A 12,274-nucleotide genomic window follows, 5' to 3' on the forward strand; every position below is an offset into this window, starting at 1 on the left:
CTCAGTGCCTCCTCCTCTTCCTCTGTTCGTTCCCCCAGCCTTGCCGACCTTTCCTCCTCCCTACTCCCCTTTCCTTCCTCCTGCTCCAGTATCAGTGGTCACTTAGAGAAATGAGCAAGGAGGATGCTTGGGTTTTAAGAGGTACAAAGAAGGCAGATTGGTGGTTTTTCTTGGCTCTTCTGCTTCTCCAGGGCCTGGCATGTTGGTTAGTGCTTGTCAGAGGATTCCTGAATGCAATTGAATAGATACAGAAGAAAATAGTGGATAATTCTGGCATTATTTGAAAGTGTGTTACTAATATTGTTAAAACAGAATCTTTTTGGGAAAAAGTCATGAAACTTAATTTCGTGGGTGGGATATGTGGCTGATGATGGCAACAAGAGATAGGGGTTTGACAGGTGTTAGCTCAGCGACAAACATCCTCAAGCAAAAAGAGAAAGATTGGCAACAGATGTTAGCTCAGGGCCAGTCTTACACACACACAAACACAAACACCCCCCCCCCCCCCCCCCCCCCCCAGTTTATAGGTGCATTCGTGAGAGTTCCAGGGGAGGCCTTCCCTGCTGTGGCTGGCCCTGGGCTCATCTCAGGGCACTGAGACTCCAGAAGCCTGGAGGTGTTTCAACAGGCCTGTGACATGGTGGGCTTTGTGTCCTTGGTGTGGGGCAGTGGCCATAAGGCCCACTGATTCTCTTAAAAGCTATTGAGGACCCCAGAAGCTCTTGTTTGTGTAGGTTCTACCTATTAGTATTTACCAAAAACTCACTTATTGGGGCTGGCCTCATGGCTGAGTGGTTAAGTTCATGTGCTCTGCTTTGGTGGCCCAGGGTTTCCCTAGTTTGAATCCTGGGCACAGACATGGCACCGCTTATCAGGCCATGCTGAGGCAGCGTCCCACGTACCACAACTAGAGGGATCTACAACTAAAATATACAACTATGTGCTAGGGGAATTTGGGGAGAAAAAGCAGAAAAAAAAAAAGATTGGCAACAGTTGTTTGCTCAGGTGCCAATCTTTTAAAAAAAAACTTCATTTACTTTAAAATAACAAAAGTAAACATATAACATGTTATTTACATGTTAAGGTAAATATTAATGTCTGTGAAAAGTAACTATTTCTGAAACAAAGGCTTAGAAGTGGCATTGCTGTACGCGTTGGTACATCGCTCTCCTGTCTGGCTTCTGCATTCTGCCTGAGGTGGTGAAAAGTTTGGTTGAAATAAATGAAGACAATCCAGCCTCACACAGACTTTGAGTCTTCCCAGATTATGGCTGATGTTTTCTGTAATGGTATACCAGAACTCAGTGAGGGGAAGCTGTACCGGTAGCCCTTCTTTGTGACTGTTAAGCCCATGGTCCACCTTTCGTCTTGAGTGCATATTCTACCCATGCGTGGTTTTCACTGACAGGCACTGGGCATTTGGCTCACTAAGTTATGGCGATCTTCCAAATGTTGAATTTTCTTATCCAATATCAAAAAAATCATATTCACTTAACACCTCCCATGTCGTCAGAGAAGTCTTTAAGTATTGGGAAGCTGTGAAGCTTGGGGGCAGGTACACCTTTACCAAAATTCCAATTTTCACTCAAAAGATAGAATTTTAACATTGGCAACAAATACTGTTGGTTTCCTTTGAGGTGATAAGTTCACTTTGTTTATTTTGAGGAAATGTCTGCCAGATACCGCCGTCTGAGTAACTGTAGATTTCTTCAGGCCTTCTTCCAAGAGCACATGCTCAGTGAGCTCAGCCCGGCTCCCACGTGGTGCCCCCAGCAGGCCTTGGACGGCTGCTAGTGCCCCTCCCTTCTGCCTGGAGTGAAGACTCCTTACTCAGAGGCTGACAGTAAGATTGATGCAGTCGTGCCCCCTTACTGCGGGCGACACCTTCCAAGATCCCCAGTGGGTACCTGAAACCGCACGTAGTACCAAACTCTTGTCGACGAAAATAATCCATAACCAATCTATAAATGAAAATTTGGGTGAGTTTATTCTGAGCTTAAATCTGAGGATTATAACCCGGGGCCTTTCTTCCCGAAGAAGAAAGGGCACCAAAGAAGTGGGGTGCACAGAGTGGTTATATACTCCCAGAGAGGATGTTTCACATAGGATTGAAATGTCCCTTTTACAATAGTCGCGAGACTGCTCTGTCGGCACAGCAATTGATGGAAACAGCAGGTAGGTCTTCTGTCTCAGTGAACGCAGCAGGGTGGCAGTCTGTTGTCTCCAGCTGAGTGGTCACAGGTGAGCTGGGTGGTCAAAGGTGAGTGCAGCAATCAGTTCCTAGCCTAAGGAAAAATGCTTATCCCTAAGGAAATGCTAATGTGGGGGGAAGTTGCACCTTTATCTCAAGGGCTGTTTGTTCTGGCCATAGGAAATGTCTAAGCAGATATGCAGTGTGCGCTCAATAGCCACAGTCAGGCCCTTTTGGAAAAAACAAAGTCAGGCCGAATTAGGTTTATACCAAATGGCTTCCTCATATACTCCAATATATCCTATTGCTTGCCATTTTTATTTGTCACCCTGTATATACTTTGTTTTTTCCTATACATAAATACTTATGGTAAACTTTAATTTATAAATTAAACTCATGTTCTAAACTCATCTTGGGCCTTTTCTCACCCCCACCCTGGAAGTGGAAGTGGGCCTCTTCGAGGAGCCTCACTTCTCTTAATGGGAAGTAGCATATAGTCACCAAGATTCTGCTCCAGCTGTGCTTGCTGCTGCCAGGGTGTCCTTGCCTCTGGGCCCTGGGAGTGGCCAGAGCTCCAACTGTGCATGCTGCCGCTGGCTGGTGATTTCTCTGGAGGTTTCTCCTCCCCATGGTGTTCCTGTTTCTAAAGCCAAAGTCCCTGTCCTCATCCTGAGTTTAGTTTAGTTAAGGCTCTTCTTGCAAAGCAGAGACTCAGGCCACCCATCTCCCTTTTACTGTCAGGATTTTCACAGCCTCCTGAAGTCTCTGCCAGCAGTTCTGTTTGGTTCTGCTGTTGCCAGCCAGTACAGGATTTTGTTGTTGTTGTTGTTTTGAGGAAGATTAGCCCTGAGCTAACTACTGCCAATCTCCCTCTTTTGCTAAGGAAGACTGGCCCTGAGCTAACATCCATGCTCATCTTCCTCTACTTTATATGTGGGACGCCTACCACAGCATGGCTTTTGCTAAGGGAGTGCCATGTCTGCACCTGGGATCCGAACCGGCGAACCCTGAGCCGCTGAGAAGCAGAACGTGCGCACTTAATCGCTATTCCACCTGGCTGTCCCAGTACAGGGTGTTTTTTTTTGTTTTTTTTTTTAAAGATTTTATTTTATTTCCTTTTTTCTCCCCAAAGCCCCCAGTACATAGTTGTATATTCTTTGTTGTGGGTCCTTCTAGTTGTGGCATGTGGGACGCTGCCTCAGCGTGGTTTTGATGAGCAGTGCCATGTCCGCGCCCAGGATTCGAACCAACGAAACACTGGGTCGCCTGCAGCGGAGCGCGCGAACCCAACCACTCGGCCACGGGGCCAGCCCCCCAGTACAGGGTTTTGTTACTGGTTTGGGCTCTATGTTCTGTCTTTAACCCTGTTCTGATTTGATGTCGACTTTTTAGGTTGCTGGCCCTTTTGAAAAGTTCGTGAAAACCATGTTTCATTTGGCTAGATAGTTACTTGTAGGTTCAGCCACAGAGAGCATCTGAATTCGGGAGGTTTCTGTTCTTCCTGCTCTGGTTGTGGGCCGAGGTCATCACCAGGCTCAGTGTCTGGGCCTTTGGCCTTCCAGACACACGCCTTGGCCACGCCCTGCTCTGCCCTTCGCCCACAAGGAGTCAGTGTGGCTGCCACTCAGCCTTTCCTTTATTCATGCAGCAGATGCTGATGTTATAAAGAACCAATCCAGGCGTGTAGCCATGCGAGAAGCAGACAGAAGTGGGGATAGGGGCTTGTCCTGTACCCAGTGGCCTTTCTTTACTTAGTCCTCTTAGAAAGGCCCCATTCGTGCTCCTGCCACATACTCACTCAGCTCCTTCTGCATGCTGGGCACTGCTGACATTGTGGGGATATATTGGAGAACAGGACAGGTCCCTCCTGTGGAACCCAGAGTTTGCATGCTAATGGAGCAGACAGACAGGTTGAGTGATGTTTCTGATGGTGGTGGGCACCAAGGGGGCAACGAGGCAGGGTCCAGGAGAGGCTGTCTGATAAGGTGGAGCTTGGTCTGTTGAGAGGCGGCAGGGTCCGGGGCACGGAGGCTGTGGTCAGGGTGTGGAAGGGGGTGGCAAGTAGGAACAGAGGCCAGGCCCCGTCGCTTTGCTGTCCGTGGTGAAGACCTTTTTCTCCTGAAGGGGGTGAGAAAACCCTGGGGTTTGAGGAGGGAAGCATTCAGGTCTGACCCCTGTAAGGAAGTGCTCCCCACCTTCTGGGAGGAAGGCTCCAAGGTCCCTGGATTTTTCCTTAGTGCCTAGCACCAAATCCCAGCTCCCTAGGGTGTAAGTGGTTATGAGAGGGATTATAGAAGGGGCAGCCCCCGAAGGGACTTTATCTGGAGGATCCCAGTGAGGAGCAGGAGCTGGCCAGCACAGACTGATAATGGGTGTTTAATCCAGGCCCCTTGATGGCAGGAGCATGAAGCCATTAGGAGGGACTGGCCCTCCCTCATGCTCCCCGCCCTAGCCGGCCGCTCCTCCTTCTGCGCTGCAGCCGGTTTATCGACTTCACAGCACCCCACTCTCTGAAGTTAACGTGTTTGTTTCTTCTCTACCAGTTAGAACAGGGATCTGCGAACTTTTCTGAAAAGGACAACAAATGGCTTTGACCACAAAGTTCTCTGTCACATAGTGTCTGTGGTTGTTTACAGGCCTCTGATGATGTAAGAGCCACTGTAGGCTGACCTGGCCTGACCCTTCTTTGCTCACTGAGGTCTTGTTGGGCTGGCAAGTGCCTGGTATATGACAGGTGCTCTGTAATAGTGGGTGGCCTTCATTCACATGACCACAGAGACAGCTGAGCTCTTCAGCTCCTCGAAGAGGGACTGTGTGACCAGCTAGGAGCAGATATCTACCCAGCTGCTGTCAGCTGTGATCTGGGGTCCAGGACTGGGCAATGCCAACAGGACCCCACCCCTAAGTGTGTGTGTGCGTGTTTGTCAACAAAACAGGTCCTTTCAAGTCCCCTGAAAGAATCTCAGGACCCCAGGGGTCCTCTGCTTGTACTTTGAAAACCACTAGTGGGGCCCCATGCAGAGCTCCAGGGTAGGGGCGAGGGTGGCAGCCTGGAATTGGCAGAAGGAAGCTGGGCTGTGCTTGGCCCTTTCTTGGCCTGTGTACCTGGGGCAACGAAGTCAGCTCCTTTCAGGAAGGCTGCTGGTGGGAGCATTCTGGAGGCGCTGAGGAAGGAGGGGCGTTGTGGGGGTACGGGGCTGCTGCGCATCCTTGAGGTGGGCTGGTGGTCCAGGGTGACAGGGCAGGGCACTGCCACTGCTCTTGGGAGCCACACTTGCCGTTTATTCCATGAGATGAGCCGTGAGCTCGAAGTTCAGTAGGAATGCTCTGAGAATATTCTGCGGTGTCTTTTGAAGAAAACATTCCGGAAGTTATAGAAGTGTTGTCGAAGTTATTCCCTTGGATTCTGAAACTCTAAGCGGGAAACCTGGAGAGTCTGCATCACCCGGCCCCTGGGTGGGCAGGGCACTTGCTGACCATTGTCCTCCTCCTCTGTGGACTCATGGAGGCCCAGGGCACTTGCCGAGCACTGTTTTCCTCCTCTGTGGACTTGTGGTGGCTCCTGTGCCTGCCGAGACCCCAGATAAGGGCATTTTGTGTGTTTATGTTCACGTCTTCAGCCACATGCTGACCTTCCAAGACCTTCCATGTATAATTCATGCCTCCACATAGTAGACCAAATATTTAGTGGTTCAGGTTGTTACTGAATTTTCTTGATTTATTCCTTTCTGTAACTTTTTTGTAGGTCATTGGACGTTTTACGTACTTAGATGAATTATTAGCAGCAGCAGAATGCACTTTGAAATAATTTGTAACGTTCCTATAACAGAGCCAAAACATTTGAGATTTCTAATTACATAAGTAATGCATGGACACGTTCTTCTTATTAAAAAGCTGTCTCCAAAAACACAGACCTAGTAGGAGTTCCTTGGACTGTTTTCTGAAAGCCTCGCCTTGTGAGGTGACTGTGTTGTCCACTGGCTTGAAGGCATCCTGACTGTCTAGGCATCTGATGATGTGTCTACCTGTGATTTGTTGTTGATTCAGATGTGACATCCACTTAGAGAAGTCGTGTTGGTGCATTGCTGAGTCCACCAGTTGATGAACCCAGGCTGACTGTTGTCTGTTTTTCGCAGGCAGTTCCGGCCAAGGGGGAGACTCAGCAGGATTGCTGCATGACAACTGAGCTGCTGGGAGAAGAAGGTAAGGGCTGCGTCTGCTCCCATGCAGATGTGACGGGAAGGCCTGCCACACTTTGTGTCTCCTGCTTGTCCCCGCTCCTGACTTCCCTGCTGAACCCAGGTTCACTGTATACTTTCTCGCGCCTCCCGTTCCCAGACAGAAGCACGTGTGCACAGAGAGCGGCTGTGGGAAAACCTTGCCAGAGAGGGACGGCAGTCACCCTGTAGGTCCCCATTGCAGGCACCCCCAGAAAACGGAAATGGGTCGTCACATGAGTGTTTACAGCTCCTTTATTCATGTCCCTTAAAGCCAAAACCACTTGAACAGGGTCCTTCACCTGAGGACCATCTGTGGCCTGCACCCAGCATGCTAGAAGAACAGCATGATTCCCACAGCCACATGATGACGCTTGGGTGTGTTTTGCTGAGTGAAGGGAGCCAGACCCACATGTGTGACTCTGCTTGGGTGACATTCTGGACAAGGTAAAACTGAAGGCTTGGAAAACACAGCATAGTTGCCAGGAGGTGGGGGGAGGCTGGTGAAGGAGTGTCTGTAGAGGGGAACTTCTGGGCTGCCCTGTAAGGGCTGTCGTGGGACCACTTAACTCTGTCGGTTAAGTTGCGGGACAGACTGTGACAAAGGTGTCTCGTGTGTCACACGAGCCACATGGGGGCACTGACCAGGTCACTTTGGAGAACAGTGTCACACCTGGACACCATGAGGCTGATGGCCCAAGAGTGGTGCAGACACTGCATTCTGCTTGGCTGTGTCTGTCACGGGAGATGGACGAGTGGTCCTGAGATTGACTGATGCGTAGCGTGTCGTCCTGTCGTCCACTAGCCCCTGAAGTTGGTACCGCCCCAGTTGACGCAGGAGGAAATTGGCTGTCTCGCTGATGTCAGTCATAGTTCTAAGCACTTCAGATGTTCTAATGTGGTCTAGCTGCACATCCATGGTGTCTAGTTCCACATGTCATTGAAGGAGGAGGAGACTGAGACAGAGGTGCTAACAGCTAGTTGCTGTGACCCCCGAGGACACAGAAACCAGGGTGTGCGGTGGCGGAGGCCATGGCTGATGACATTGCTGTGTGTGCCTCAGCGGGAGAGGGGAGGGCTGCCGCTCCAATGAGCAGAGAATTGGGGTCTGTCTTACGAGGCACTGTGGGTAAGCAGAGGCCTCTACCCAGCGTCCCAGTGCAGACCTGTGTGTCTTGGTGGGGGCGACTCTGAGTGCCCCGGAAGTAGCCTCACATGGCCTGGTGGGGGAGTGCCTGCTGGGGATCGCCTCACATCCCACTCCGGTGCCTGCCTGTAGTGTCCTTCCTGAGCTGCAGGACAGCTCCTGCCATGGATTGCTGCAGTCCCTGTCCACTTCCCAGGCAGCCCCAAGAGCTGCTGTGACACCTCTTTGCATCCACATGGTCATATTCTTTTGTGACTGCTGCATGCACACTTGTCGTCCACTGTGAGTAAAGGCAGAGCGTGGGCACTCAGCTTGGGAGCAGGTGGCAGGGCAGCCTCATCTCGGGAGCAGGGACCCAGTGGCCAAGCCAAGGGCAAGGCTGCCTTCTCTGCATGTGCCTCCCTTGGTGTTGAAGTGCACATCTGTAACAGAAATGCTTCTGACTGTGGTAGAGTCGTCAGGGCTCCGGGAGCAGGCTGGGTTGGGAGGTTGGGTGGTGGCCTGACTTGCTGCCTAAGCACTGTTTCCAGACCCCACTCCCTCCCTGGTCAGAAACCTGCCCTCTGGGGAACTCCTGGCTCAGATATGCCCTCCGCCCTTGGAGGTCTTTTGCACACTGAAGGACCAAAGGCGTGGTACTGCCCTGTATTCTGCCCTCACCGTGGACCTCTGCGTCTCTCACTCAGCCTGCCGGCTCCCGTCTGCTGCACCACTTGGCCCCTGGGGTGCGTCACCTCCACAAGCTGTCCCATGCACTGCTCCACCCACACCTCCACACATGGTGACGGGTCTCTAAGATCTGCCTCAGGTTTCTCTTCCTGGCATTATCTTCCTCTCCTTTCCTCTGTGGCATTTTGAAGCACAAAAGTTTTTAATTTTGATGAAGTCATTTATCTGTTTTTTTCTTTGGTTGCTTGTGCTTTTGATATAACATCTAAGAAATCATTGCATAATAGAAGGTCACAAAGGTTTATGCCTAAGTTTTTTTCTTAGAGTTTTATAGTTTTATCTTTCATAGTTAGATCCATTTTGAGTTAATTTTTGCATATAGAGTGAGGTAGGGATCTAACTTCATTCTTTGGCAAGTGGATACCCACTCGTCCCAGGACCATTTGTTGAAAAGACTGTTCTTTCCACGTTGAATTGTCCTTGTACTCTTGTTGAAAATCAGTTGTCTGTAATAGGAGGGTTTGTTTTTGGACTCTTATTTCTTTTCCGTAGATCAAGGGTCTTTTCTTATGCTGGTACCCCACACTCAATTAATGTTGCTTTGTAGTAAGTTTTGAAATGGGGGTGTGTTAGGCCTCCAACTTTATTTTTCTTTTTCAAGATTGTCTTGCCTATTCTGGGTCCCTTGACTGCAAATAAGCCAGCTGGAATTTTGATGTGAACTGTCTTGAATCTGCAGATGAATTTGGGCAGTATGACCATCTCAGCAATGCAGCGTCTTTCAATCCATGAACATGAGTGTCTATTTATTTAGGTCTCCTTTAATTTCTCTTAGTAATGTTTTGTAATTTTCAGTGCACAAGTCTTATACTTTTTCTATTAAATATTTTCTTAAGTATTTTTGATGCTATTTCAAATGGGATTTTTTTTAAATTCTTTTTCATTTTGCTCATTGATGCTGTATAGAAATACAATTTGTTTTGTTTATTGATCTCATATCTTGCAACCTTGCTGAACTTGTTTATTATTTCTAGTAGTTTTTTTTGACTTCCTTAGGAATTTCTATACACAGTCATGCATTGCTTGATGGTGGGGTATGTTCTGAGAACTGTATTGTTAGGTGATTCCCTCATTGTGTGAACATCACAGAGTACACTTACACAAACCTGGATGCTAGTGCCTACTGCACACCTAGGCTCTATGGTGCTAAACTTATGGGACCACTGTTGCATGTGTGGTCCATTGTTGACCAAAACATTGTTATGTGGTACATGACTGCATAAGGCCACATCATCTACAAATAGACATCGCTGGTCTGAAATCAGCTGAGTTTAGTTTGTATGTAGTCACCTCGGCTTTCTTCTGCTTAGGGTCTGCATGATACGTGCTTTCCTGTACTTTTACATTTAACCTGTGTGTGTTTTAGGCATAGTTACAGTGGGTTTGTATAGACACTGTATCATTGGGTCTTACTTTTTTATCCAGTCTGACAATCTTTGCCTTTTTATTGGAATGTTCAGACCATCAATTTTGTTTTGGTTTAATTGGACCATGTTGTCATTTTTTTGTTTTTCCCTTTTTTGTTTTCCTTTCTCTCTCTGTTAATGTGTTCTTTTGGACTGAATAGTTTTATCATTCCATATTGTCTCCACTATTGGCGTATTAGCTATATCCCTTTGTTTTTTTTTCAGTGTTTGCTCTTGGGCTCACAATATTTATCTTTAATCAGAGTCTGCCTTTAAATATTATTATGCGACTCTGTGTACTTGTGTTCCTTTAAAAATAGTGAATTTTGGGGGCTGGCCCAGTGGCATGGTGGTTAAGTTCGTGTGCCCCACTTTGGTGGCCCAGGACTTTTGGGTTCAGAACCTGGGCACAGACTTAGCACCACTTGTCAGACCACGCTGTGAATCCCACATAAAATAGACGAAGATTGGCACAGATGTTAGCTCAGGGCCAGTCTTCCTCAAGAAAAAAAAAATAGTGAATTCCACTTCTCCCTCTTGTCCTTTATGCTCTTGTTACAGATTTTACTTCTTCAGATGTTAAAGAGCCAAAATACGTTGTTACTATATTTGCTTAAGCATTCATTTTTCTTTTAACAAAAATTTTTAAGTGAGAAAGTTTTTGAATATTTTCTTGCCTGTTTATCATTTCTGGTACTCTTAATTCCTTTTTGTAGATGACTTTCCATGTGGTATCACTTCCCTACCACCTGAAGAACCATATTTAACATTGTTTGATGTGGTTTTCTGTTGTGACTAATTTTCTTAGCCTTTGTTTGTTTGAAAAATGTTGTGTTTGAAGGCTATTGTGTTGGCTACAGAATCCAGGAGAATGGTTTTTCTCCAGCAGTTTAAAGATGTTGCTCCACTGCTTTCTGGCTTGCTTAGTGTTTAAACAGAGATCTGCAGTCGCTCTTGTCTTTTTTTCTGTGAGTAACGTGTCTTTTCCTCTCTGGGTGCTTTAGGATTTTTCTTCTATCACTGATTTTCAGCAATTTGGTTATGTTGTGCTTTGGGCTGGTTTGTTGTGCTTAGCTTGCTTGGAGCTCATTAAGCTTCTTTGTTCTCTGATTTTTATCATTTTCATCAAATTTGGAAAATATTTGGTAAAAAATGTTTTTCAGCCATTACTTCTTCAAATGTATGTTTTCACTTCCTCCCATTGTGGGCACTCCAAGTATGAGAAAGTTAGACTGCTTCAGATGGTCCCTCAGCTCACTTAGGCAGGATTTGTGTACCCTTCTGCCTTTCTTCTCTCTCAGCTTTATTTTGTTAGATTCTAATGGTATGTCTTCAGATTCTGCAGTTGTTTTTGCTGCTGTCTCTGATCTGCTGTTAGTGTTGTATCTGATAGTTTCATTGCAGATATTCTATTTTTCATCTTTAGAAGTTCTGTTTGGATGGATGGCTGTAGTATGGATATCTGTGTCTGTGTCTCGTACTTCTTTCATGGTTCTGTTTTCCTTTAAATACTTGATAGTGCTGTAATAGCTATTTTAACACTTATGTCTGCTGGGTCCATCATGTCTGCCATTTCTGGGTGTTTTATTCATTGAGTTTTCTCTTTATTGTGGATTCTTCTGCTTTCTCGCATATCTTGTAATTTTTGGTTAGATACTTTGAATAGTATTCTTAGTGGGTTGAATATGACGTTGGATTTGGTTATCTTTTTTTTCAAAAGTAGATTGTTGAGCTTTTCCAAGCTACTTGATTAGTTAACTTGCCTACAAGTTTGGCCTCTTCTCAGCCTGTTTGTAGGCGTTTTTAGCACTGAAATAGTGTAAACTTTGATCAGTGGTTGGTTTTTTGTTGTTATATAAGAAATTTTACTTAGGAGGTAGATATGGTTCAGCCTTACTGCTAAGGTTTAGCCGTTTGGAATCTCTACTGAATGCCCATCACTGAGAGTTCTTCTTTTCACCTGGTCAGATTTCTATTGTTTGACTTACATGTAAGACTCAACATTGAGGCTTCTGACTTGCGAACAAGCTCTGTCTCTCCGTTTATTTAATTTTTCGTAGCCACAAAAATACTTCGTATTTTCTTATGCTGTTGTACATGGTGTGTTTAAAATCTTACTTTTCGGTTTTTCATTGCTGGTATAAGGGTTTGCAGTGTATCTTTTGTAATTGCGCTTTCTTTTGAGAGTGTAGGTTCAGGTGCAGGTGTAAGAACTAGTGCAGAGACATCCCTGGTGCCCTGTACCCAGTCTCCCCGAGTGGCAACGTCTTGCAAGACTGCAGCAGGGTGTCACACCCAGGATATTGACAAGGATACAATCTACCCTCTTACTTGGATTGCCCCAGTTTTACTTGTTCTCGTGGCTGTGTTTATCTCTGTGCATTTTATCACACCTGTAGCTTCGTGTGTCCCCATTACAGATACGGTGCACTTCCATCATGCAAGGACCTGCCTGTTGCTCTTTCGTAGCCACCACCTCCCGTCCCTCCCTCCCCAGCTCCTGCATTTAATCCCTGGCAGCCACTGATCTGTTCTCTAGTTCTGTAGTTTTGTCATTTCAGAAACGTTACGTAAGTGCTGTCAT

At 46.8% G+C, this 12,274-nt stretch overlaps 1 protein-coding gene across 8 annotated transcripts in view; it reads left to right on the forward strand.

Annotated features, from left to right (window-relative positions):
• Positions 1-12,274, forward strand: part of EHMT1 (euchromatic histone lysine methyltransferase 1) — a 197,062-nt gene that overhangs the window by 96,177 nt on the left and 88,611 nt on the right. For 6 of the 8 annotated variants that reach the window (XM_046642654.1, XM_046642635.1, XM_046642605.1 and 3 more), the window contains exon 2: positions 6,328-6,394. In XM_046642654.1, the coding sequence (XP_046498610.1) occupies positions 6,367-6,394 (28 nt within the window). In that variant the 5' untranslated portion in view covers positions 6,328-6,366. Of the gene's footprint in view, positions 1-1,837; positions 1,980-6,327; positions 6,395-12,274 lie in introns of those variants that run through there. The other 2 variants (XM_046642626.1, XM_046642651.1) reach the window with 2 other exon arrangements.

This window comes from Equus quagga, chromosome 1, assembly GCF_021613505.1.
Source record: "Equus quagga isolate Etosha38 chromosome 1, UCLA_HA_Equagga_1.0, whole genome shotgun sequence".
NCBI classification, from domain to species: domain Eukaryota; kingdom Metazoa; phylum Chordata; class Mammalia; order Perissodactyla; family Equidae; genus Equus; species Equus quagga.